General features: G+C 41.2%; 3 protein-coding genes across 11 annotated transcripts in view; 1 reads left to right on the top strand and 2 right to left on the bottom strand.

Annotated features, from left to right (window-relative positions):
* The window catches only part of PRKACB (protein kinase cAMP-activated catalytic subunit beta), a 65,560-nt gene extending 59,086 nt beyond the window's left edge, over positions 1–6,474 (bottom strand). The window contains exon 1 of the mRNA XM_085067938.1: positions 6,305–6,474. Coding sequence (XP_084924064.1) covers positions 6,305–6,350 — 46 coding nt within the window. The 5' untranslated portion in view covers positions 6,351–6,474. The remainder of the gene's footprint in view (positions 1–6,304) is intronic.
* Positions 6,475–13,107: 6,633 nt separating this feature from the next.
* Positions 13,108–27,518, bottom strand: LOC146433866 (uncharacterized). Its single transcript, XM_085067315.1, has 4 exons — positions 27,473–27,518; positions 23,079–24,973; positions 16,703–16,857; positions 13,108–16,608 (listed from the first exon to the last, which is right to left on the bottom strand). Exons 1-2 carry the CDS (start codon positions 27,516–27,518, stop codon positions 23,976–23,978), a joined length of 1,044 nt encoding a protein of 347 aa, XP_084923441.1. The 3' UTR covers positions 13,108–16,608; positions 16,703–16,857; positions 23,079–23,975.
* The window catches only part of TTLL7 (tubulin tyrosine ligase like 7), a 63,361-nt gene continuing 59,890 nt past the window's right edge, over positions 24,443–27,913 (top strand). For 6 of the 9 annotated variants that reach the window (XR_014853736.1, XM_085067933.1, XM_085067927.1 and 3 more), the window contains exons 1-2: positions 24,443–24,583; positions 26,040–26,143. The gene's annotated coding sequence lies outside the window, so the exon portion shown is untranslated. Of the gene's footprint in view, positions 24,584–24,773; positions 24,894–25,984; positions 26,144–27,913 lie in introns of those variants that run through there. The other 3 variants (XM_085067928.1, XM_085067929.1, XM_085067931.1) reach the window with 3 other exon arrangements.

Raw genomic sequence — 27,913 nt, 5'->3', positions numbered from 1 at the left:
TGTGGTTGTACAAACAAAATAGGGTCCTAGCTCCCGAACACTGAACATCAGGGTAACACAAAGAAATAAAATGTGTGTAATCCTTTCCTAACCATTGCAGGGGAAGAAAGAAAAAAAAAAAAAAAAAGGAAACAAAGTGATTTTATCTTCCAGTTTTGCAACTCTAAGACAACACATTCACTTACCTCCTCAGAGCTCCAGTGCTACTTTGTTCTCTTTCCCATTTCCCAGGAAGCATTTCTACGGCACAGCGTAGAAACTGCTTATGGTAGGAAAATACTTGCAGTACAGCCTGAAACCACAGCTCTCCTTTTGGCAACAGCAGTAGGTCAGGCAGCTCCTATTTAGTACCTGCTATCCACTCTCTTCTCCGTGCCATATCCCAGCTGCACTGGTACAATGGCTCGTGTAGCTGCAGTGAACTGGATCAGGAAGCCAAATCCAGGTTAACTAAAGTCCCTTCCGCTTTCCCTTTTCTGTACGGTTATTTTTAACCTAGATCAATCTCAAATTCAGTTCACCTTGTCTCACAAACAGTTGCTCCAGAACACTTGAGGGCACAGAAGCAGGAAAACAAGTGGCAGGGGATAGAAAAGCAGAACTGCAACTGAAAGAAATGCTTATGGAAGAGCACCTTGCCCCTGAAACAAATACAAAGCTTGCGAGCAGCACTGCAGGGTAGACTTTTTACCAAGTTCTAGCCCTAAATTTCACAAGTTTATAAAGAAAATTCCCACTCACACATGGTTCCTAACACCGAAAACTTTGCAAGCTTAAATGCTAGAAGCACTGATTCAAAAAGAACCCAAATAAACCAGTCTACTCAGATCTGATCTGGAACTCACCTGCTATATACCAGAAACAATATTCTTTATTTAACCAACTGCTGCAGTCTAGAAAAAAAAAAAAAGCTTCTGGACAAACAATTCCTTTATGATGTCCAGTAAGGATACAGGCAAAACACAGAATCTGACATCCATCCAAAAGTCTTTCCAAAGGAGCTCTGTCCAAAGGAGGGATGTGTCAGCTCCAGATGAACTTTAACTATCTGGAGAACACTCTTTGCCAGCCTGGCATGGAGTGGAGCAGAACCCTCTGCTCCATACCGTAACCTGCACTGCTGCATCCCCACATTGTGCTCCCTGTACCAATGACAGGCTTCATTTTTGCAGCACAGCATAGCCTTAATTAGGCTAAGGAACAAAATGACTTGAGAAAGTATGAGAAATCCCAGCATTATTCAAGCTATTACTTTTGATTGTGTCAGTTCTACAAATGTGGATATATGGGTAAGTGAACAAACACTAAACAAACCCAGCAACAAGGGAATGCCAAGTAATTTAAAATACTCTGTCTTTAAAATAGTCTGAGCCTGTAATAAAGGCCTAACCACAACCTCTAAATACAAACCAATTTATCACTTGGAGGTCCTTCTGACCTTTTGTTATGCTACCATGTGGCTATCTTTAATGAGTGATAACCTCTCTCTTTGCTAGACCAAGCTGTAAATAAGCATTTTGTTTTTAATTAAAGCAGAATCTTCAGATGGTGCCTCTCCTCACTTGGTGCGTACTCATAGTTTTACATTGGTGATTACAGCAGAGGAATTTTCAGATATTTGTTCAGCAAGTAATTACAACTATTTCTTATTTTCAGATGATGGAGTTCCTTGTTGCTGAAACCTACCTGATTAATAGATGATACAACCCCAACATAGTGGAAAAGAAGCTTTACATACGTTGTTTAGAGATGTTATTCATGCAGACTCTTCCAGCATCACTGCAGTATATATTGTTAATTACTTTTTATACAATTCATATTTTAGCTGATGTTTTAATCCAAGAACAAGGCTCCAAAAGCCACCAATTTCAAAAACCGGAGAGCTAAACACAATGAGCAAAAGAAAAAAGACACTATCTGTTGAATAAAACTACACTCTGATCAAAAACACTCAGACGAGTCTCTGGAAAAGTGACAGGGAATCAGCTACCTTGGGATAGCAATGGATACAGAGCTTTTCACCTCTACTTCACCAATTTCAATCTAATCAAGCTCAGCAGTGATAAAGCCTTGCCTCACCTAGTCTTTACATGAAATAAACTTCTTGTGTTTTCTTATTGAAGACCAAAAGAGACCACAATATGACCCAGCACTGAATGCACATGAAAAACAAGGAGAAAACCCTTAGCTCTTAAGAAATGTACCCAGAGGAGGTTAAAATCTGCTGGAAAAAGAAAAAGTAGAAGGCTGCATCTTCCTGTCAAGCACACTTCAAAGGAGCACTACTTAAAGAATAATTATAAGAGTTAAAAAGCAAAGAATTGACTATAATGGGAACTCTGTCATAATGAAGATACTGTAGGGAACACTTTGAGGAGAAGGAGGAGTGAATGAACATAAAACTCACATGCAGAATACACATCACACATGCTGTACTTGCCTATTTAAAGACCACAGAAGTCAAAGTTAGTAGAATCATGCTAGACTAATAAAGCCGGAGGTCTGACTACCAGGTAATAAGATACACATACAGAATTATGCTTTGAAAAACATGCATAGTTTACTCTTAAAATACATTTTAAGAGCAATTTGCTACCACACACTGCCACAGAAAAAGCAGCAAAGGCCGTCTGAATGCCAGCAAATAAAACTCAGAAGCCAAGACAACGTTTTCAAGATCTATTGGAAGAAGAGGAAAGTATACAAATCTTCCAGTCCCTAAAGAATGTATTTTAATCACCTGGTCTCTAATCCAGTTTGGTGATTACAAAGAAACAGACAATATTACAACTAAGTATTCTTGAATCTGCAGGGGGATGGTGGGGCAGGAGGGAGGAATGGACAATGAGTGAAACAAAATAACACAACAAAAACCACAAACAGAACACCTAGTGGGATTACTATTAATTTGTAGCAAAATTTCTTGCCGTCATGTACAACATTCCTTTGCATATCTAACAGGGCAAATAATTCAGAGCCATACATCATAATTACTTGAAAAATCTGTATTATTGTCTTATCTGAAGTAAAACACACACAAAACTTCCTACAAACTATCCAGTTTTGCAGGGCTGACATTCATGCTAGTTTAGAAAGTAGTCCCAGTAAAGTTAAAAATTCCTGTTTCATGGAGAATCAGTGATGATTTGAAAGTAAGAAATTAATATACAGAATTAAAAAGTTATGTGACCTTTTTTAAACCTCAGACATGCTGTAGTTATGTTTCATGCTTTAACAAATTATTCCAAGATAATGAATAATAAAGGTAACATTTTCTACATTAATTGCAACAAGTTAAGGAAGACTCCCTGTGGCCTTTTGAAAAAAATTTAATTTACTACATGTTGACATTTTTAACTTCTAGGTTGCAAAATTCTCAACTACTGTAAATTGAGCAGCTGAAAAAAACCCAACAAATAATGATGAGTATTATTAAAGTAATACTAGGATGTGGAATCAAACACAGTAACTTTTATGGCAACTGATAATTGTGTCTCTCAAGATTTCAAATGAAAAATACTTATATTACTATTCTAAAAGGCTCTTAGAACTTGTAGGTGGCTGTGCCCTGTGGAAAACCATGAAGGCATTTAAACAGATGAAGTTTAAAATGGGTACAGAATGCTTCAGCTTCTCATTACTAAAGGACAACTTTTAATTTTTGTCCTCCAAATCAAAATTCAATGCATATTAGGAGAACCTGGAACAGAAGGCCATAGAAATAAAACCCTAACAGACTACATGAAGCTTTCCATCTTCTGTTTGAACACAATGTATCTTGCCCTCCCTGCTACAAAAGCCCAATTCACTCTTTTGGTGACCAAGCTTAAGAAACCACCAGCATTGAGATTTCATTCACCTCCAACTTCAGTCCAGAAATACTCCAAAACATTTGTTCCCATCTACTACTGGTGTTCACACACACGTGGTTTTATTCCACTTCATAGCCTAAGTGAAGTAACAAGTACTAAAGATGTCTGAATAGACATGGAAAGCTACAACAAACAAGAAGAACACAAGTGCCGTAGTTAGGTGAACAGCATTTACTGTGCTGACCATAGACAGTGAAAGAGGTCTCAAATTACACTTCATGAACTATCAAGTATAGTTATCAGGGGAAGCTGTGTTACCCTTCATTGTTCTTTCAGGGACCTTAGCATGTCCTTGATCCACACAATACCATAAGCTCCATGCATGGATCAAGGGCATAACATCACCTTTAGAATTCAAACCTGCATATTTTTCTGTTACCCCTTCAAACAGCTTCATTTTCAGTGTCCTGTAGTCTGGAATACATGCTACTGAGGACACTTAACATGCAAAACTAGAAAACTGGTTCAACAATGCAAATAAATAATTCAGAAATATTAAAGCGCCATCGAATTTTATATTTCTTTAGTTTTTAGTTGCCATGTATCATATGAATAGATTACAATCAACATTCCCTGACAGTAAACCAAACATTGTTTCTAATAATTTATTAGTTGTACAGTATTCACATATAATTGATCTTCCATAGTAAGTGAATCCTGTTCATTCCCAGCAGTATGTTAATGATGACCAATTTTTTCTCTGAGTTACAGGAGTTGTATCATTACAGAGCTTTTTGCTGCAAAATATACTGAGTAATTAAACATCTGAGCTTGATGGCTCTAGCAGCATTTCATTTTTAAACTCTAACAAAGGGAGAGAGAGGTTCTGAAAGAAACTCTTTCTGCAACTTAAAAAATGAGTCTATTTTGTAATACCAGAATTCATTAAAATGGAAGTGAACACTTTGTGTTGTAGTGTTATTTAACTGCACAAACTAATAGCAGTACAGTTACCATTAAATACAAAATGCAGTGTTTTGTCATCTGAAGTACTTCAAACAATCCATTCTCCCTCTCTCCACACAGATCTTCACAGTTAGGCTAAAATACTTCCTATCAAAATTAATGCACTCAACAAGAAAATAAAACCACCAAACAATAATGGTCAAATACTCATAACATATTTGGATTGTGAAGTCTGTAATAAGAGTGAGCTCAGACACAAGAATTGAAAGGTGAAACCAAGCATTAGGACTGGGCAGGTCAAGCAGAGCCCCTGGTGCCACAGCTGGAAGCACCCCTTGCAGATCCCTGGGAAGCCCGAGGAATGCAGTGTGGGCAGGACTGGCCTATGCAAATCGGGTTTCCCAGTTCTACCCCAGACCTCAACAGTAAATACACAATAAGTAAACAAACTAAAGAAAAAAAAAAACAAAACCAAAAAAAACCCCCACATAACACCCTAACTTCGACATTCAAAGTTCTTTTCCATTTTAATGCCCTAGGACTTTCCAGTAACAAAGGGTATTGTTGTCACAACACTGAGCTTGCACAACTGCCTGCTCCCTACGTCTTGTCTTTACCCTTATCCATGACAAACATACCCAAAGTTTTTCACTAGAAGCAAAGTAAGGAAGTCAACTTACAAAAAAAAGTCCAGTGTTTTTTTTTCCCAACAACTGAATCGGCTTTATATTATTTAAAGTTACGCTGAAATACTTAGAGGGAAAAAAAACCCAACAACACAACAAAAACAAAGCAAACAAATGAACAGAAACACCAGCAGAAAGCTCCCTGCCATGACGAGTTCAGATCAATGCTTTTGTCTTCCATTTTACCCAGGGCTCAGGAGAGCAACGCCGTACCGAGGGCTCTCCCGGCGCGCTCCCGAGCGATGTAAACACGCCGCGGGGCTGGGGCTGCGCCGCGGGGCGCGGGCAGGGCCGCGGGGTCACCGGGGCTGCACGATCCGGGCGAGCACACGAGTTTCTGACCTACATTCCCCGCAGCGGGATGAAAACCCTCCCGCCGCAGACGGAGCGCGGCGGGCGGGCGGCCTCCCCCGCCGGCAGGGTGTGTTCGGGGGTGGGGAAAGCGAGCGGGCCGGGGCGAGGATGGAGGCTGGCGGAGGCGCCGACACCTGCCCGCCGACACCGCGGCCCCGCCGGCGGCTCCTCCTCCGCCGGGGACGGACACCTGCTGCGGGACAGCCGCACGCGCGGCCCGGCGGCGGCCTCGGCCCGGCGGCCGCGGCGGGTTTGTCCCGCTGGTTTCTCGAGAGCCCGCCGAGCCCCGCGGCGGGGCCGGGGTCGGGCGAGCTCCCCGCGGCGCCGCGCAGGCCGCGGCCGGGCCTGTAGGGCCGGGGGGCTCGGCCCGAGGCCGCGGGGCCTGCGGCGGCGGCGGCGGCGCGGGGCGGGCGCGCCAGGCCCGGCCCCGGGCCCTCCTCCGGGAGCGGAGCCGGGCGGAGGCGGCGGCGCGTCCCCCTCACTCACCGCTCTCGATCTCGTTGCCCTTCTTGGCGGTGGCTGCGTTCCCCATGGCCGGGCCGGCGCGGGGGGCGGGAGGGATGCCGGGCGGGGGCCGGGCCGGGCTCGGCTGGCGGGGCGGCGCGGCCCGCGGGCGCGGCGGCGGCAGCGGCGGCGGAGCTGCCCTGGCCCCGCTCTGGGTCTCTGTGTCTCCGGCCGCCGCGGAGGAGGAGGCGAGCGCTCTGCCCCCTCCCCCGCCCCGCACTCGGCGGAAATGACGGCCGGGGCGGTGCCTCCTCCCGCTGCGCCGCCCGCGGGGGCGCCGCCGACCACGGCCGGGCCGCTGCCGCCGCCTCGGGCGGGGGCTGGCCCGGGGCAGGGGCTACGGGAGCCCCGGGCGGCGCCCCCGGCCCGGCAGCGGCTCGGGAGGGCGGGGGCGGCGGGTGCCCGCGGCCGTCACACGCGGGGTCGCGGCGGCCTCCGCACCCCCGGCCTGGCAGGCGGCGGCCCCGGAGCGCCCCCGCTGCCGCAGGGCAGGCCCGGCCCGCCCGCGGGGCAGCGGCCGAGGCGGGGGCGAGGCCGCTGTGCCCAAGGTGACCCCGGGAGGCCGCGCGGGCCGAGGCCCTGCGGCTGCGCCCGCCCCGCGCCCCCGAGCATCCCCGGGGACACCCGCCCGGGCCTGCGCTCCGGCGGCCGACGGGAGGAAACTCGCACTTGCCGCCTGTTCAGTGACTGTTTTTACACGGCTCACCAGACTATAGAAAAAAACGTAGAAAGTAAGCGGGCTGCCAGGAAAGATTTTTTTTTCCTCCCCCCCTTTTGCTGCCACCCATCATAAATAGCTACAGCTACACATTTTCAAGCGGTATTGTGACTTTCAAGTTGATGATAGCTCTCTTTATATATTTATCATGTGAAACACTTTGAGTGTTTTAGCTCTGGAAGGAAATGCTTATCAAAAAAAAAAGGCTCTATTTTATGTGCTTTAAAGTGGGGAGAGTGGAGAGCAGAAGTGCTAATCTTATGGATCACAAACTGCATGTATTCTGCCAGGACAATGTATGTGATACCCAGCCTCTTCTGGCAGCATTCTTTTCCCAAGGCTGCAGGAATTGTTCTGGCTACCATCCTTCACAGGGGCTATCAAAATCCTCTCCCAACACTGTGGGTTGCCTGCTGGTGAAGCACACACTGTCATGGCCTAATACTGAGTTACCTTACTCTAAGACAGGATTTTATACACATACACTAATGCACACTAAAGTAGATACTTCAGGGAGATTTCCAGTTTCCTGTGCCTGTGCAGTGGAGTACATGGCATAGGAACACTGGGCAAATGTAGCCAGTGTGTGGTCTACCTTGACAGTTGCAGAAGCTGCCTGGATTGTATGGCTGCAAAGTTTTGGGAACGTTTACCTGACTTATCTTGATGGTTTGTAGGCTGAGATTTGATCAGTTTAAGTACAGTTTAAAGGACTTTCTCCTGACTTTCTTCACTTTTTCACTTGCATTATCCTAAGCTGTGTGATACTGCATACATCAGGGGAGTACCTGTGTTTCTATGATTAAAGAATCTGTCTCTGAGGAAGCCAGGTCTCTATTGCTTTGAAGATCAGAAACAAGACTTAGACACAGTGAGGAAATAACCTGCAAACCATTGAGAGCAGTGAAGCTGCTACTATTGAAGGAGGCTGTCTTGTTTTGCCAAAGCTGGAAAAGCTGGAATCTGTGCATTCTTTATGCACTTGAAAAGAGGTTCAGTGAGTTACCAGTAAGTCACTCTGCCAAGGAAATGCATGTAGATTGCAATGGCCAGATCTGCACCAGGAGGATAAATTAAGCATGTGAAAAGGAGAGGGTACTTTTGTCATCTGTCATCTTGATCACTCTTACAATGACAAAAAATAGAACTCTGAGGTGCTATAGTATTTCAATAAATATCTGAAGATGCTATCTCAGAAAGGTAAAGATCTTATCCCAATTTTAAACATTTTCCCCACTCTAGCCATCATAATATTCATTTTGGCCAGATTGAGGCTGAGTCAGCTGATTTTCATCCAGGTGCTGACAGGCATTTTGATATCCTTGAGAAGACAGCAGTGGCATTGCTAACAAATGAGATATGCTGCAGCATCTTTAGCATATTCCTGGCATTACAGCTCATCCCTTCGCTAGCAAATTATGCTGCAAAGGCTGCATATGTGGGGATCCACCAAGGGCCAGTAGACATTACTGCCCTTTGGGTCATGGTGGACAAGGATCAGCTGGTCATTGCAGGCACTCCAGCAAAATCCTACATATACATGTCCAGCACCATATGTGTGTATGTATGTATGTATCTATGTATGTATCTATCTATGTATCTATCTATGTATCTATCTATATGCACCTATGCAATGACACTGGTTCTCAAAAAGCCACGTGCTCTGAATGCACATGATGGATTTGCAGAAATGCTTTTACTGAAACACTATCAGGAATGTAACAAATGTAAGTCAACAGTGCTGTGAAACATTAAATGAACCATTTCCATGGTCCTAGCATTACATGCCTAGGCAAAGATAACAGACATAAGGAGTTAGGGCTGGACGTTTGTATTCACATTCACACTACTCACACAACTTACGTTATATTAACAAGTTAATATTAATTAATTCATAACAAAGTGTACCACTGATTATAGAAATTATGTGCAAAACATTACTTGACATTTGTGATCTTTAGCCCTACTCTTTAGTTGCCTTAATTTATATAAAATCCTTTTATGCTGAAATGCTTCATATTGCTGCTTATATACAAGTAATTTGTCTTCTTTCTTTCAACACAATTGCTTAAAAAATCAAGTCATACAAACAGGCAAAATGTTCTGTTTGGGTATGTTAAAATATTTCACTAAAGGTGCAATCTAAAAAATCAAATTTCATTTGTTTTGCTGATCTATATGAGATTTTAAAAAATATATTCTAAGAAAGTCAACTTAGTTTTAGAACTGTACGCATTTGATGATGTTGTTTCAGTGACTCTCAGTAGGTTCTCATCTATTTTTTTACCTATTGTTGGGAACTATCAATTAGGAATATCCTAGCAATACTAATCCTTTACTCTGATAAAAGCCTAAAGCTCTGTATCAGATGTATAATTCCTTCATGAAACTCACATATTTTACTGTACATAGACTTAGAACTAAAGAGGGTCATTTCAGGACAGAAAAGATAAAAGTTCTGGTAGACCAAAGACTGTCACGTGCTTTTAGTAGAAATCACCTGTTCATATGGTGATTACTTCTGGAGCCACATATCATTTCACTCCATAATCATTCTGATTTCTAGATGAGATAGTAGCTTTTCTGTAGCAACTGCAGCAGTTTTTTTTCAATACACATTTGAAACACTAAAGTCACTAAATTTAAATCATTATGCGTCTTCCTTTTCTTCTCTCATATTTGAGGTGTGCCTGCATCGCAAGGGGTTGGCATATACAGGTTGATGGTTTAGCCCACCTGTACTGATCATCCTTACCCTGTGAATGTAGGCTCTGCTTGGGTTATGAGTATGTACCTGCCTTAGTTGTGATTCTGTTTCTGTGGCCAGCGTGCCTTACCATTGCAGCAGCGTCTGTAAACTGCAGGGTTTGAATACCAAATTAGGCTGCTCTTCCCAAAATCCCACATTCCTGCATCTTTGAATACTCCTGGCAGCCTCCTTCTCTACTCCTAAACAGACTGATATATTTGGCATTTAACTCTTTGTTTTCCTTTTGGGTTGTTCCAGGCTACTGGCACATTTCCCGCTCTCAGCTAACCCCTGTTCTGCCAGTGTGGGATGCTTTTCTAGCAGGTTGCTAACGTGCCAAGAAGCATATGTATTTCTTTGTGAATATGGAAGATATTTTCCAAATTTTACAGCTTCTGACCCAGAAACAGGAATATTCATCACTGCAGCATAATTTCAGACCTGCCAAGAATATATCAATTATGTCATGTAGATGTGCTAAGGGAAAGGATGAAAGCAGGAGTACGGCAATTTCCCCTGCTCCCTGTACTAGCTATGCAGACAGCAATAAACTACATCCTTCTGCAGGGAAGGCTTAATCCACTGATGCCAAATTCATTCCAGTTGAGGACCCACCCACTCAGAGAGGAGTGAAAGGACTTACATCATGTTTCTACAATATCTGAGATTGCCAGCCCCTTAATCCATGATGAAACTAAAGCAACTTGGCCAACAACTTGCTCTGCCAGATCTCCTGAAAAATGTTCTTTGATGCCCTTCAACTGTGAATCCAAAAGGAATCTGGAGCCTCAGGAATGGGTTTGGCACGCTGTTAATGTTACAATTTTGAGGGACATTTTATTTTGGAGGAAGTCTTAACTGAGGGCAGCTTGGGCTTCCTTCAGTGTGTCTAAGGTAGACGTAAAGCAAAAAGCTCCAAAGGAAGTTTACATCAGCAGCCAACACTTCACTGCTACCCTTTCCTTCTTGGCATTAGATGTTTCCCAAATATTTCCCAAGATAGCCACTGGTCAAAACACCCCCATGTAAACATAAAAGCAAAGAGTTTATATATTCCCTTATTGATTTTTAACTACAGTTCACCACAAGCCTCTCGAGAGCCATAAAGTTGTGAGGTGGAGTTTTTTCTGATGTTTTAGACCTAATTTAACAAAACAGGTTCTATGCTTTTGCTGTCAATATTGCCTCCTGACAAGAGAGCATTTGATCAAATTTTCTATGGATAGTGGCTACATATTAATTCACAGGCGGTGACGGGTGGTGTGTTGAGATCAATGTCCTGCAGAATAGACATGTTTTTTTCAGAGATATGCTACAGCCTGCCTTAATGGGCAAGTCCAGCTGCTCAGTTCTTGGCCTTTATCTCCTATGATCATTTGGCAGAGTGGGTGTAGTCTCTTGCTATCAGCCAAGCAGCACTTTTTTCAGTTGCTTATAATTGTTCTGCAGATTATTCCAAATTTGTAGAAGATGCTTCTGTAACTTTGTGATTCAGAAGGAATTGCTCATCACTGTTAGGGAAAACTCATACTGACTTGTCTATGTAACTGGCTTTGTGATTGTTTTGTGGGTATCTGGCTGCCATCAGCTCATTTGAAAAAATTCCTCGTAAGGTATATTATCTTGATTTCCTGCACCTCTGAAAAGTTGATTTTGTACATATTGAGTAGAGGAAAACAAAAAAAGTGCACAATTTTTCTTGTATTTTTAGTAGTTTAGCAACATATTTGTATTGCTGCATGTGAACTATAAAAGGAATGAAACATAGGTAAAAGTTGATGGTATACTCGTCTGACATTTGATTCTAGTTTACTCTCACAGATTTGAATAGAAATACTACTTGTGTAGTCAAAGTTAAAGTTACTAAAAATGTGTAGCTGTTTAAAAAAACTATATAGTAAGCCACTTTCAGGGTAGTTGACTTGATTATTTGCATGTTTACCATAATTGAGAGATGATCAATATTCTACTAATGTTCTTACTGTATATTAAGACTCTGAATCACCTTCTACAGAATTAAGAAGATTAAAAACAAAAAACAAAAATAGTAGTGTATTAAATTTATCTTTTTAGGTCTTTTCTACAGAGATCTCCAAGTTAATTACAACTGTTAATTTAAAGTAGACTAAGCTATATTAAATGTCTCAGTATTTATTTTTCTTCAGAATTAAAAATGACCCTAATTCAGTTTAGCCTAACTCACTTTGGAAGTGAAATCTGCTAGGTTAACTGAAGGTCATTTTAATTCTAGCTAGGAAAGTTCAAAGAGTTCAGCAAGCTTTTGTGCATACTCTGCACTCAGTAAGTGAGAAATGATGAAGAACTATTAGTCTCATATCTAAATCTACACAGCTTCACTGTATTCTGCTCAAATGTATGTCCTGTAAATTGTGTTCCACTATCACATATCACTGTATTGGGTAAAGAAGTCTAGCTAAAAAGGTTCTTAATGCATAACCAGCTCTTCTGCTGCAATATCTTCAGTAGTGCCATCTAAAATAGGAAAACAGTCTGTTTTCCTGGTTGATTATTTGTTTCTAGAAACACATATTTTTAAACAGGAAAAAAATCACTTTCATAAACCTGTAATTTTACCCCTTATCTTTCTACAAGCCGCTGTTTTTATCTGAGAGTTGCGGCACAATTCCTAGAAATACTAGGAGCTGTGCATGTATGCCTAACTGAAGGTAATATGTCCCATTTGCTCTCATGTCCCATTTGCTTTCATGTTTATTCTTTCTTCTGTACACACCATCTTTTGCTGCAAGTGTTTTTATTCTAAAGAAAACAATCATCCAAGGCAGCAACATGCAGTTTGTTCATGGTTCAGACCCCTGGCACTTGAAAACAAATTAATACAAGCTTTTGCTTAATGTTCAGCTTCTTCCATCTGCTTTATTTGTGTTGTTATTCCTTGCTCAGGAATTCAAGCTCTGTATGTTTTTCTGCCTCTAATATCTTTTTCGTATGGTATTTTCAGCTCTCGGTAATATCTGAGGTTCCACAGCACTGTCCAGTCCAACACTTATTCAAGTACTAGTTTCCTGGCAGATTCTAAATTGCCTCATCTGGAATCCACTTCTCCCAGGAGTCTATTTCTGTATTATTTGCTCTACTTTCTGTTGAAAACCAATGGCTTCTTAAAAATTCTTAAAGTTGGAAGGGTTTAATTTTTTTTTTAATCTACAAATCTTCAATAGATCTTACCCTATGGCAGCCTAATGCCATGCTTTATTGTACACCTCTAGCAGATAAAATTCTCACCCCAGTCTTATAAATTAGAAAATACTTTTAAACATTCAGGACCAAACCATATAATTTTAATTTGCTTCATTTTTATTTAGAATGCAATACTCCTCATTTTTTGTAACAGCTTTATGAATATCCTCCTTTTCTTGGATTGCTGAGAAGTGTTAAATATGCCAAATGCATCAGCACTTGCTATTTTCAGAAGGAAAACCTCCTCCTGATAGACTTGCTTTTAAATAACACTTACTGCTTCCAGATGTATACTGAAGTGTTCTTGCCTTCTTTTCCAGTAGTTTCTGGTATTTTCAGAGTTTGAGCCTATAAATGCTTCAATTTCTTCTCAGTCTTTTTAAAAATTTTTTATTGCTAGTGCCATGAATGACGAGTCGTTCCAGGCTCAGAGGGTTTCAGTAGATGTTCATCAATCCTGTGTTTGCAGTGCCTTTTCCTCACACTTACAAGCCAGAAAGCTAAATCGCTAAAAGAACATTTAGGCCAGTGATTTCATTAGGACAAATAATAAGCAAAACCAATTATAGTATCATATTCATAGGTGTGAATCTACTGAAAAAAATCCATGCAAGCAACAAAGAGTGAAAGCCACTTTGCATATGAAAAAAAAGCAGCCAAAAAACCAGCTTATAAAGTTTATTTACTATTTTTGGATTTCTTTTGGTTTGTCTTTGATTCACAAAGCTAAAAAGAGAAATATCTATGATGCAAGCCAAGAAGAACTTATTAATTCTCATTAGCACAAAGAAGAAGTGGTTATTTCAAGTAGTTGTAATGCAAATGTCAATGTAAAATCTTTTCTTCTCAACTCCAGAGTCTGAGAAGCCATTGTCAGACTATGCTTTGATATTAGTAGATAGATGTATGTCGGATTTCACCAAGAAAGAGAAGTTGAGTGTTTTCAATCATTGTTTTAATCTCATGAAACAGACAACTTTGACTTCTATTTGCATTTAGTCCAACCCAGATTTTCTCTAAACTCAGTTTCACATCTGAAATATAAATGTAATTTTCTAATAATAGCTGAAATAAATGTAGTGCTTCCAGTGAAGCTTTTATTTTTAAAATCCATATTAAAAGATGGTAATCATGTGAAATACAGTTTTTGCACAGGAATGTGGAAGACAGGGCTTTTAAACTGATACTAAATTATATGATTTTAACCATCACATTTACAAGAAAGAACTCTATTCCTTTTTGTGAAAAGAGCAGATGCATTCCCAAGTAATATATTAACCAATAAATGTCTACATATAAAAATTATCCTCAAGCATTTCTCATGTCCCATGCTGTTATTCCTTTTAAATAATTTCAGGTAAAATGAATCAATCAAGGTCTCTAACAGAGGATGTATAGAAATCCGTCTGTCTTGGGGATAACATCTGCACTTATTTGTCATGCTCAGGTGCAACATTTTAACTCTGAGGCAATGGCATTTTATGTGTAGATCACGTGAAGTAGCTAGATTTTGTCCTTTGACATCTCTCCTCGGAAACCTTCCCTTCTGCCTACTTTATGACAGTAAATGTTATCCTATGATTTAAACAGATATTTTTTGTTCCTCCTAGTTTTACATTTTTTTTACTACTAAAAAAAAAATTTCCATTCCTCCCCAAAAAGTGTCCTCTTCTGTACCCCAAAGGCTTTCTATGCCTTTAGTTTCACACTCTGCTTTTCCCTCTTTTCTATCCCTTTTGGCCTGTGGTCATTCTCTCTCCCACCCTATTCCATTTACTTGCTCTTTCCCTTCACTGTTCTGCAGATTTAACCAGAATTGTTATTTTGTAAGAGTTCATAAAACTAATGGAATTCAGCAGCACAGTTTGGTGGTGTTTGGCACCCTTGCCTCCTCCAAATATTTGATACATTAGATCTTAATTTTCATTGAGAGTGTTGAACAAAGATGAAGGCATGTCTAAAGCACTCAGGGCCTTTCCTCATCGTTACTGAAAAGACAAACCAGATTTCTGATCCCCTGAGCACACACAAGCAGGGACAAAGGCCATAAAAGCCATTGCTGATGAGAAACTATTTTTTCTGAAGTCACAAATGAAATCTTGATTTCTTCATACTCAAATGAAGTTTTGCCATCAGTAACATGAGTATGTTACCTGCAATACTGGGTGTGGGTGGGTTTTCTAGTTTTGTGCCTGCTACTCCTCATAAACTACCTCAAAGAAAATACTTCTTTTGCATCCTCTTTTCATTTTTGCAATAACATTGCATCAATATATTGAAGAGACAAGGCTGTAATTGGCCATATCCATTCCTCAAAGTTAGCATAAGATAGTGTATTGAATAGGCACAAAAGACACGTTAGAAATTATTCTTGGGTGAATAACTGATTCCTATAATTTCTTAGAAATGGTAAATCCAGGTTGCAATTGCTCTCCTTCAGTTTAAAGTTCACTTTCCCTCTAGATGACAAGGGGGGAGTATTTTTTTAAGTGCATTGTCTGTTTGAATGGGGAACTAAACAGTGTGTATATTGATCCTTTAACATGCAAATATTAACACAATCAACACCAATACTTACCATTTATACAGTGCTTTTTCACCCACAAGTTTTAGGGTTAGATAGTTAGAAATAAAAGGCTTCTGAAAGTTTCAGTGGTATTGGAGAGCAGGATTCCCATGGCAGCTAGGATTTCAAGGAAGGAGGGAGGAGAAAGTCTGAAGGAGGTACAGGCAGAGCAGCTGGATCCCTTGGGGAGGGAACCCTCATCCTGCCATGGAGAGCATGGTGAAGGAATGAAATACTGCAGGACAGAAGAGAAGGTTTGGAAATGGTAGAGAGAAGAAAATGAAGCCAGGGGAATTGGAGCACATACATGTGCAGAAGAAAGGAGAACAGATAAAATAATTTTGGAAGAATTGTAGAACTTTCCTTATGCAACAGCAGAATATGCAATATGGTCTTTTAAGAAAGAAAATAGGAGAAGATGGCAACCTATCTTATTTGGGGAGAAAAGGTGTTGCTTATGATTAGGAGAAACTGTGATTGTGTTACAATCTTGGCAATACACACAGTGTTCAGGTTCATCCCTGCCTGTGTCTGCTCCAGGTGTGCTGCTGTCTTTTCCCTGATGACTCTGAGTAATTTGCAGACTTCTGGTCCAGACACAGTCTTTTAATATATGTTTGTACAGCTGCATCACAATGGGATCCTAATTTTGAATGGGGTCTCTGTTTTCTACCAGAATTGAAATAATTAATCATAGTCACTCAATAATGTCGTCACTGTCACTTCTTGGACATAAAAATCCAATGAGATCATAAGGAAATGTAAATCATGTTAATATTATCTATTACAGTCAAAAAAATTACACTCCATAGTCTGAATCAAAATTCACCATATGTATGTAAAGTATAATTGTAGTAGTCTGCTACAACAAGCAGTTGTGGCAAAAGATTTGCTAAAATTTGTAGGATTCTCCTACCCCAGGCTGTGTTTCTCCACTCTGCAGGGCCCCCTTCCTTGATGTGAGCTTGGAGTCCAAAGCACAGACAGGGCAGTCCCCTTTAAACCTCTGTTTTATCTGGTTGCCTAGACAACCCCTGTAAACATCAGTGGAACAACATGTGGTCTTCAAAAGCTAGGGACCTTGAGGAAAAACGAGGTCATCTGGGGACAGATCCAGTGTAGCCTTACCTATATGAGCAGACATACAGTTTTTCACAGACTTGTTCTGCACATTTCTTTTTGAATGCTTCATGCTCTTATAGTCTGTTTTAATTTGTGATATATGGCAAAAATAAACATGTTTTCTGGAAGCAGGTTTTTTTCCTTGTTCTCTATATGGCTTTCTGTTGTGACATAAATATATACTGATTAAATATTAACATGTAATGAAAGAAGAATATGAGAAAAAATACTTTGACTATAAAAAAGTGACAACTCCACTTAGCATTTTTTTTGGTAATGAGACTTTTTTGTGCCTTTTGAGGTGATAGCTTTAGAAAGGTGAAAAGCCTATTAGAAAGCTAATTAAAAAGTACTAGGGAAATTCAAGTAACAGTGAAAAAGCTACCATTTGCAATATGAGTTGCTATTAGACATGATAAATAGAGGGGTTAAATATTTGTTAGCTGATAAATATTTCAAAGCTTGTTCTTATTAATATGAAACATCAGGTTCTATCTTATACAGATTTCTGAAGAAATTTAAAAAAACCAACAAAGCAAAACAAGAAAACAATCTGGCAGTTCTGTGTCCCTGATACTTCAGAACTATTTTTTTTTCCAGATAATGTTTTAAAATGTCTCCTCTCCTGGCAGTGTTTCAATACAATAAGTTGCTTCAGAAAATTATTATTATTACTGCTGTATGTTATTGTTAAAAGTAGTAACATGAAGTTACTACATTACTGCTTTTCCAGATTTAAAATATATTCTTCCCATATATCCCTCCTGCTGTCTGTAAAATAATTGCTGTCTGTGGGAGATATATAGACAGGTGAACTTGGTCACAGATGAACAACTAATTAACTTTGAACTCCATTTTATATCGCTAATGTTTAAGATTAAAATCTCCATTTAGTTTGCATTAACATAATATCTCTATAACTTATATTCAATATAAAAATACACTAAACTTTAGCTATGAAGAACTTACACTATTTCGTATGTAAAATCTTTGCATTTCTGATTAGATGATGAAAAAAGTCCAAAGTAGTAGCTTTATTAGGCTCACTGGATCTCAAAAATGAATATTAAGTTATTTAGAACTTTTGGTTGAATCCTGTGAAAGTGATTCTGCCTTTCATTTGTCTGAGAGTAGAAAAAAACTTTAAAGCAATTCTTGTTTATGCAATCCAAATTCATACAATCTTAAATCTTACATAGTCTTTAAAATGAGAACAAAGTAACAAGAAAATACACCTGGGTCAAAACAGGGTAAAAAGCAAAATAATTAAATGGAATGAGAATTTTAATCCTGTATAACTGCAGCTGGAACTTTGAATGATAAAATCTTGCCAAGTCTTCATGGATCTGCTGATTCCATCACACTTTTTGGAAAATGTGACATTTCTTATCTACTCACTGTGTTGCAGTAGAGTTTTAGTCTGACATAGGAGTAGCATGGGACTTGGATTGTAGCAAACCCATAATCTGCCACTGTCTGCTCTGAATCATTGGTAGAAAAATTCTTATTTTTAACAGAAGCGCTGTGCTTTAAAGACATGAAGGTTAATATCAGGCTATTCATTCTATATTTGCATTCTACTCATTATATTAAAGAGGGATAAAACAGGTTTCAAGACATGGGCTAATTTGTTCCTGGAAATTTGCATTCTCTCAGTGACATCAGTTCACAGTGTGCTTCCATAAATCCTCACTGCACACATTTCAGTTTATTTTATCATCTTTGTTAATAGTTCCTGTTGGTGAATGCTACACAATAGAGACAATGTTTTAGTATCTAAAAGTTACAGGAAAAGAGCAAATAGACATTATTCAATCTGTAGAAGATGTTACCTATGTCAGGATATTCTTAGTTGTCCTGCAAGTTAACCCTTATGTCATTTACCTTTTCTAGAACCAGAAATTCCTGTTGTAAACAGCAAGATTTGATTGAAAGGGCAAACAGAACTCTATTGTTGAACAGGGAAGTTCCTTCTACACTCTGAATTAAATCTCATATGCCTATCCAGATAAATATTGGTTAAGTTAATATGAGATATTCTGCACAAAAGTTGCTTGTGAAAGATAACAGGAAAAGTCCTACAATCTGTACTACAGAATTTCAAATAAAATAAAATAAATAAAAAAAATTCCAGATTTTTCTAAATCCTGTTGTGTCAGAGCACTGAGGGCACTAAAAAGTATTAAAGGCCCTGAGAAGCCTCAGCTGGGACCTCCCCACAGCTATAGGCTCAGGAGTTCTATTTAAAGTCAGCCCTGAGCTCTTAGTTCTTGCTGCAGCTATACTGGAGGAGTGCTGATCACCTGTGCAGTCACAACATGGCTGTGGCTCAGGCAGCTCCTGAGCTTGGATTCACTCCTGTCTTCATTATGGATCTGCCTGGTAACTGCTGGACCTTATCCTTGTCTATTGACTGACTTCATGGCCTGACCTTGGACCTGCCTTGTCACTGTGATACTGCCTTAGGATACGATTCTTGGTTAGGTCTGTCCACTTCTCCAGGTCTGCCTTGTCTGGGGGCTGGGGCTGCTCTCTTGGGTTGTGGGAGCTCTCCTGGTTTATGTTCTCTTAGTAAGGAGCCCTGCTCTTGCTGCCTCCTGATATGTTGCCTCTTTATAATATAAATCTGAGGCCTTAAAGGTTCATCTAATTTTCAGAAGACTGAGATTGCTGCACACAGCCCGGATTCAGTGAGTGCTTTCTGTCAGTGTCTCCTTATGTTCTATATTTCTTGTGTGCATGAGCTGACCCATCTCAGTTATAAAAATAACTTTTTTATATGGTATTGCCAAGTGAATAAAGTTTTGCTTATGAATTGTGTTACTCTATCCAAGCAAATTCTAGTATCTTATGCCAAATTATTTCTTTTCCTCACAGGTGAAATTTAAATTAAAAAAGCATCAGGAGGCCATAATAATGAAAATAAATGCAGACTTTTCTGTCAATTGAATCAACATCTCTAAAAGAGTTAGAGTTTCTTTAGGCCATAAAGTTTAGATACCAATTATCTACCTTAAAAATGGTTATGGTGATAGTAAGATAACAGCCAATAGTTGTCACATTACAATACATCAAAGTAATGAGCCAATCACTTCAGACTTATTTCCACAAACCCGTATGGATGAATTTCCTCTATATATATGAATACCTTCATATAAGGTATGAATTGAACAGATACACTCCTCTTTCTACTTGGGCCTGCATGCCATCAATAGTGTAAGTATTTAGTAACATTGTATGAACTTGCCCCCGTTTGTGAATATTTACAAAAACTGTTTTTATTTCCTGGATGACCGTATTAACTTAGCTGACCAGCAGATACAAGTTTCCCCATTCCTTCAACTTATGGCTCATTTGATCTGACAGACTACATGCAGTAAAATAATTTTTTTCTTTACTGGCTTCATGGCTGCTCAACAAAAGAAAATGTCTCTCCAAAGTGCTGAAGTTCTGGGACTCTTCCTTTCTTAAACAGAGGCAGACAGCAGATGGGAACTTGGAGATATTTGAAGAAGAACCTCCAAACTTTGATTACTAAACAGATAGAAGCTCCAAAATGATATTTTGTGAGGTTAGAAATAGAAGTGTTCCTATCTTAAAGCTGTTCAAATCATGCCTGAACCAAAGGAACCTCATTAAGCTTGAGGATAATTGACTGTAGTTTGTGGATAGCCTTGGTGTTACAGTATCTGCTTACATCAGTACCAAGTTTCACCCAGAGCATGTTTGGAGTGATGAGGACTATAAAAAGTTATTGTATATGAAATGCTACATTATGTCAATATCATACTGCTACAGCTTGTAAATTCACATTGATCTGTACAATAAAAGGTGTTTACAGCACTAATGAACTCGATCAAGTGCATGTTTGCTGATACATAAAAAAGTAACAAGCCATCTTGCTGGGCATTTGATTTCCAGGAGATAACCCCAGACAGTACTCTGAAGATTAGAGAGAGAGAGGAGATAAGAAGCTGTGACAGGCTGGCAGTATCTGCCTGAAACAACATCTGTTAGCAGGTGTTGATGCTGCTGGGAAGCTGTTGCATGGATTTTGCTAGCACACTGAGCAGATGGCTTATAAAATAAAGTTGTTGCTTTTTGAAGCAAAAATTCTATATGGGCTGAGAAATATTGTAGCAAGAATCCTAAGGGAATATAAAGTATAGGGAGGGAAGTTGAGCTCAACCTTGTTTCTTCACTGGCAGTGTTTTCCAGGCTGACACTAGGAAATGGGTGGTTTATGACAGCACAGACTATGTTTCGGCATGGCTTTATAGCAACTGGGAAAATGCACCTGTTTAGAAAAGTGTAATTATCTACTTAGTAAATATATTCTAAGATGAGTGTTGTGTAAACAGAAGAAAACACACTGGGAATAGCTATTATACCTATTATAAAGCTATATACTGATTCTGTTTCCAAGCTTTTGAACTTCGTGATTGTCATATTTAATGCTTTGAAACTCTTTTTGGCATTTGCCAGACAGTTGCACACGGACAGAGCCTGTTTCAACAGCAGAGGTAAAATGCATCTTCAGGTTTTCTGCACCTCATCAGACTATGGATCCCACTGCAGCTCTGTAAGCTGGCAGTTGAGTGAGCAGGAAAAATGGGCCTGCATTTCAAAGTCTATTTTGTGACTTTGTTAAAAAATCAGTGTTCTTTAGAGAATTTAATTATCCTCTTTGTAATTTGAAGACACTGTATTTACTGACTTGGAGATGGATCACATATACAGCATTACAGTGCTCATGGTTATTCAGGGAATGTGTTAGTAGTAACAGGAAAGGTGAAACATGAATTGTGCTCAAATAAATCATCAGTCTTTCTTGCAAAGATAGAATTGATCTGACTGCCCTTACCATTCTTCAATTGTAACAATAAAAATTCATAAAGGAACCCAGAATTTTTGCATGGAAAAACCTAAGAATGTAGATTTTTAAGAAAGCACATTATTCCTGGTCTCTGGTTTTCTGTCTTGCCTGTTTGTTTATTTATGAAATTCATAAGATAATCTTCATGCCATATAAAAGTTATTTTCATTACTAGTTCTATTTACAATAATTATCTAGGCACATCTGTTCTCAAGTGCATCAATGTTCAATATTTAAACTAGCTCAATATTAAAAATATAACTCTATTTAATGCCCCTAATTAAGCATCTGTGTATTTAATACCCTGCTTTGGTTCCTTACTACATTTTGTTATCTCTAATGTTTCAACATGGAGGTAGCGAGTACCATTTACTCACAGAGTGCTTCAGAATGCAGATCGCATTAAAAAAAGTAAATCTGATCTGCTTCTGGGAAACAACAACTAAGAGCACGTTCAGGAAGAGATTAATGCCTCCTGCCTCCCAGGGATGGAGAGGAGAAAAATCGCTTCTGCTGCGAGGCTCTGGCCTTTGCTGGGAGGATGTGTCACGGGCTGTACTTTCCCAGCTGAGACCCACACCCGTTGGTACCAGCCCTCTGGAAACTGGAAGCATTAGCTGCACCTTGGAAGGGGAGGCTTTTCCTAAAAACCTGCCAGGAACACAGCAGGCCACAACTGTATTCCCAAGCTCCAGGTTTGCCTGTGAAGTATAAAGCAACAGCTGGGTGCAATGTCTCAGCACAAACTCGCACTTGTGGTTTGCTGCTCTCCCCAGTATATAATATGCTTTGCTCAGCAGAGGTGTGCACATTGCTTGGGGCGGAGACGTTGGTTTAGGGTATGGAATGTGGACATACAGCTAAAACAAAGCAGGCAGGGTCTGCTATAGGCCCAACCCAAGCTTTGACCCAGAGATAACGTGCAATGCATGTAAACCTTGTAAATGGTTTCATCTGCAGTCAGTGGCAGCATTCCAAATGACTAACGGAAAGGGAATCAAACCTTTCCTTAGCAGCATCCTGGAACACAGCTTTTGTACAGCTGTGAGCAAAATGACTGCTTACATGGGGACAAGCTTAGATCCTACTGCTTTCGCATGGGCTTTCTATCACTAAAATTTAGACCTGTTACTATAAACACTTACATACACAAACAAGCATGGGAGCTTCTATCAGATGACATGTTTGTGGCCAGAAATTATATCTCTGCCTTTTTTTTTTTCTAAACAAGCCCAACAAAGGTTTGAGTGGCAAATAAATGATAATTCCTGCACATCAGTAAAAAACAATAACGCAATCTGTAATCAAACCCAATGAAAAATACCATGTCTGCAAAAAGTAAGTTCTTCAACTTTACAAGCTACAAATTGATACCACAGATGAGAAAACAGTCTGATATCTCTCTAGGATTTCCTAAAGGACTTTTCATGTAGTTTTCTGTCCTTAACAATCATTTTAGCATCTGTAAGAAGCCCACAATCTGTTCCTATTAAAATATCAGCTTACCTTAAAGATCTTAAAGTAGAGCAAAAAACTTAATGCTGATCAAGTTGCAAATAAATTTTCAATTTAATTTAATGCTGTCAACTTTGTTTCAGTTCCTTCTGTCCAAGAAAAAGAAAGGTTTAGCTTGAAACTAAACCTACTGAACATACTTATTTCTAACTGCCTTTAAAAGGTAGTTGTAGACATTCTCATGGAAGGCCTTATTTTAGGTGAGAGATCACGCAGGAAAGCTTAGACTGGAATTGATTTTAAAGGTATGTAGAAGTGAGGAATGTGTGATGTAAGAATGTAACACTATGAACAAAGTAAAATAATTAATTAATAAATAAGAAGTCAATTAAAGATTACAGCTAGTTCCACGGCAAACATAATTCAGCCAAAATCAAATGTCATGGTGACCTGCACCGCTTGTGAATTGAGCTTCTAACCTTGGTAAACACAGAGGATACTACATAATCTGTTAACTGACTCAATTTCAGTCGGGGTTTTATTACTTTTTCTTTAAATATTCTTTGTTGTTAAAGTTTTTTAATCTTTTGATAATTAAAAAATATTATTTGACAAACATTTCTCTGTTTTTTCAATCCTTAATGCTTTTATCAGATTAGGTCACGTGCCTTTACGCGAGGATGCAAAGTATTTCAGGAAAAGCCCGACACGGCTTTTTCAGAGCGGCAAACAGCGGTTGTCCACACGGCAGGAAAACACTTGGCTACGGGTCTAAAGGGGAAGAGGAAAAATAACTGTTTGGAGCGGCGCGTAGGGGCAGGAATCTGGGGAGCGGGCAGAGCCGGGCTGTGCGCAGGAACCGCCGGCACTCCGGGCCGCGGGCGCCTCCACACGCCTCTGCCCCACACGCCGCCGGGCCCGCGGGCGCTCGGGGAGGCTCCCCGCGCCTCACGGCGGGGCAAGCTCGGGGCGCCCGCGGGGCTCCTCGCTCGGGGAGCGCTCCGCAGTGTTCCCGAGGCTCCTCCCGGCAGCCGGAGCCGGCCCCGGGTCCCGCGGCTCGGAGGGGCTGAAGGGCGGCGGCCGCAGCCGGCCCTCAGGGCTCCGGCCCCGCTCCTCCCGGCGGCCGCGCGGGCAGCGCCCGGGCCGACCCGCGGGTCCGCTCGCGTCCTCGGGCGGCGAGACGGCGCGGGCAGCTCCACCGCGAGCGGAGGGGGGGCACCGGCCGAGCGGCAGCGCTGCCCCCGCCCGCGGCGCCGCCCGCCCCGATCCGCGGACGCCGGCCGCCGCCCCTCGGGCGCGATCGTCGCACGTACCTGTGTGGGAGGGCCCGCGCTCCCCCGCCCCGCCCGGCCGCCCTGCCGCCGGCAGTGCCCCCTCGCAGGGAATGGTTTGTCCCGGCTCCCCGCCGTAACCTCCCGCTCCTCCTCCCGCCCGTGCCCGGCGCGGATGCTGCCGCCCGGGATCGCCCCGCCCGGCATCGCGCCGCCCGTGAGGCGCAGCACGCGCCGCCCGCGAGCACCGGAGCGCCCCAGGACCGCCCGCCCGCGCCCCGGCAGGTGAGGTCAGGGTGAGGGACCGGCGGGGCGCGACACCTCCTCCTCCGGCGGCGGGGGGTCCTCTCTGCCTGCCGCCACCCCCGGGGAAAGGCGGCGGAGCGGCGGCCCGCCGTGATTCAGCATCGCCGGCGGGGAAGCGCGGCCGTGTCCGGCCGGGGGGCTGCGGGGGCGCCGGGCGACCGGGGGGTGCCGGAGCGGGATCTGTGGCCGGCTCGGGGCGATGCTCCGGGGCGGGAGCGCGGGGAAGTGCCGGCAGCCAGGCGGTGGCCCGGGGCGCACGGGGCAGCGCTGTCCGGCCGGCCGCGGGCAGGTGCGGCGGGAGCGCGGCAGCGGCCCCTCGGGAAGTTTCCCCAATGCAGCGGGCAGCCCTCGCGCGGGGAGGGAGGATGACTGCGCGTGTCGCAGTGTGAGGAGTAGGGAACCAGGAGGCGTTTTAGGATTAAAGGTATTAATTTTCTCTTTTCGCCCCCCTCCCCCCAATTTTTGCATGCGAAGCCCATCATCCGTGCGGGTCGGATCGCGTGTACGGCCAGGTCTCTTCAGAGCCGGTTAAGGTTAAAATGGGATCGTCTTTTGGCAGTGGTACCCAGTGGAGGCTGAAATGTAGAACAAGTTAAATCTCTGGAGATGCAAGTCAAATATCTTCCTGTGCGTTCTGTGCTTAGCTGGAAGCCCATAATCTGTGGGATCTTTTTGAATTTGTGCTGCTGAAACCACACATAATTATAAGCTAAAGGGAATAGCAATTGATGCTGGAATTTGAACATGCTGCTGAACTCAGTAAGACTGACTTAAGGTCTCAATATTGATCGCTTTTGTGCCTTTCTTGTGTATTTGCAGTTTGAGTACAAAAATGAGATTTTATTTCTTCTCAAACCCCCTGAAACCAACCAAACACACACATCCCACCCACCCCTAGTTCAGTATACTTTTCTGTCTAAATCCCTCATTAATTAACCAGAGAGTTAGTACCTATCTAAATAACATTAAGAGAAATCCTGCTGGTTCTTTTCCCACAGGAAGGATTGGAAGTACTTTTCTCTGTGGGGATTGGTTGTCTCCCAGATACTGCAGAGTATCTCAAAATATACAGTGACTTGGCATCTGTAGAAGCTTTTGCCCCTGTTTTAAGTGCTGTGATGTGGCTTTTAGTAGAAAAAAGATATGTGTCAATGCTACTTTGAACAAAAAAAAAAAAAAAAAATTACAGAAGCAGGCATTATGCTACGGGTTTTCCTACAAGGTGAGTAAATATAATGCCTGTGACGACGTCTGGAAGTATTACTTCTGAAGCAAGACACTCTGGAGAAAAATGTTACAAAACTTCAAAAAATGACATGAGCTATTTAATACAGAATATCTGATTTCTTTCATAATGACAAAATATGTTTTTACCCACAGGTATTGGCAATATTATGCAAGAAAGTCTAGAAAAATAGTTGTCAATTTTTTTTAGATTTCTGATGGTTTGGATACATTCCACATATTTCCAAAGGGATCTACCAGCAATTTGGGAGTGTTAGAAGAGGCCAAGAGATCAAGCCTGTCAGCAGTTATTAGGTAATTATTCTAGTAATCTAACAGTCATTTTAGTAATCTGAGGCTCAGGTTTGCAATCAAAATAAAATTTGTTGCCCCATTCTTCCAAAGCTGACAGCGGTAAATTGACAGCATAGGTTTAGTTGAAGAGTCTGAAGAGCTGGGAGACGAATTGGTCAAGAAGCAGTTAGACACTAAGCCACTTTCCAGTTTTTGGTATGGTTAGGATTTTTTTCTAAGATGTTTCTGATGCTGTATGGTGGTAATGAAAGCCATAAATAGAGTTTTGAAGGTGAAATGTGGCAGACTGATGCTGACTGCTGAATGCCCTTGCTCTGAATTGTCAACATCAAGAATGACTGAAATATGATTTCTTGATTTGAATCTCCATCTGTGGATATTTATTATCAATTTTAAAAGTCTCTGTAGGATACATATGGCAAATGAGTAATTTCTTGAACATCTACATTTTCTAATGTTCTGCACATTTTTAAAATATTTTCTTCTTGCCTATGTTTTAATGTTGTGTTAAAGAGTATTTTTACTTTTAATAGATACTTGCAGATGTCTCATACTAATTGAGAACACATTAATCTAAGTATGTAAATCCTTAGGAAACAAGAAATTGAAATGAAATCTTAATGCCTGAAATAGAGAAATGGATAGCATCTTCCAAGCTACCCTGCGTCTACTTTTGCAGACCTTCTGTCTTAAAAAATGTACATGGCAGCATGTTGCAAGATAATTTTTTTATATGAGTTACTAATTTTTTTTAGTTTTGTGTTATAATTTTATCAGTTTGAAGACATCTCACAGAAACCAACAGTGCTAGTTTTTCACTTCTGTATGTCTCCACAAATCTCCAGAAAATTCCAAGTGTTATTACTGCCTTGAAGTGTTGGGGCTTTTGGGGCTGTCCTAAGTCATGAAGACACTGAATTTTTTTGATAGGCCTTGTATCAGTCCCTGACAAAAAAGATGAATTCTTGCCAGTCTTTTACTTTTTGATGAGGTATTTCCATCATCTATAGTTGACACAGTGACTCTACAATGATGAGGGTGGGAAAGGAATAGTCTGGATTTTCCTAAAGGAGAGAGTTTATTTTATTTGGAAAGATGCATACAAACTGTCAAAGCTAAGAAATTTGACTGCAAGTACCACAGCATACATATTGGAGCATATTAGCTGGATTTTGTTTTTCCCTTGTGAACTTTAGAATACTTAGCCCCAGATTAATTTTTATTTTCTACATACCTAGAAGTTAATTGAGGCCATTTGAATCCTACTGATGGAAGTCAAATGGCCCTTATTAAGCACAAGGAACTCTTTAGAGCTCCATTAATGCTTACCTAAAATCCTGCCAGAATGATACTTAGCAACTACTTTTGCAGACATTACGAGCTTCCTGGAAAGTTTACCAGAACCAGTGAAGCTTTTAAACATTAATATTTAAAATACTAATGTATTTTTAAATTTAGAATGGAATTGCTTGATGCCTACTACACTGATGGGTAAAAGAATCATTTGCAATTGAATGGATATGTGAGTAAAAAGGTGACATACTGAAGGAGTCAGCCTTTGAGCCTGGTGCGCATTAGAGTAAATCTTCCTGTTCGAGGGTTGCACCTGCTTGGAGCCAGAATTTTTCACACCACGAGATTCCATATTGCCTCTGTCTACTGAATACTCTTGTTCCAGGCAGTCAAAGCAAGAACCTACAGGTTCTGTAGGGGTTCAAGTAATAGCTTTCTGTTAAGGGCATTTCCCAGTCTTCCTCCTTGCCTTCTCTT

This window comes from Lichenostomus cassidix, chromosome 8 (genome assembly GCF_008360975.1).
Source record: "Lichenostomus cassidix isolate B80296 chromosome 8, HeHo_3.0, whole genome shotgun sequence".
NCBI lineage: Eukaryota > Metazoa > Chordata > Aves > Passeriformes > Meliphagidae > Lichenostomus > Lichenostomus cassidix.
Note: the sequence above shows the minus strand (reverse complement) of the source record. Positions and strands in the feature narration are given on the sequence as shown.

What these genes read in the sequence shown, in the direction of transcription:
- LOC146433866 (XM_085067315.1), bottom strand. Translation starts at nt 27,518, where the DNA reads ATGTCTGCAAAAGTAGTTGCTAAGTATCATTCTGGCAGGATTTTAG. An exon ending in TCATTCTGGCAGGATTTTAG is followed by an intron (nt 24,974 to 27,472) that starts GTAAGCATTAAT and finishes CGACACGCGCAG; the next exon opens with TCATCCTCCCTCCCCGCGCG.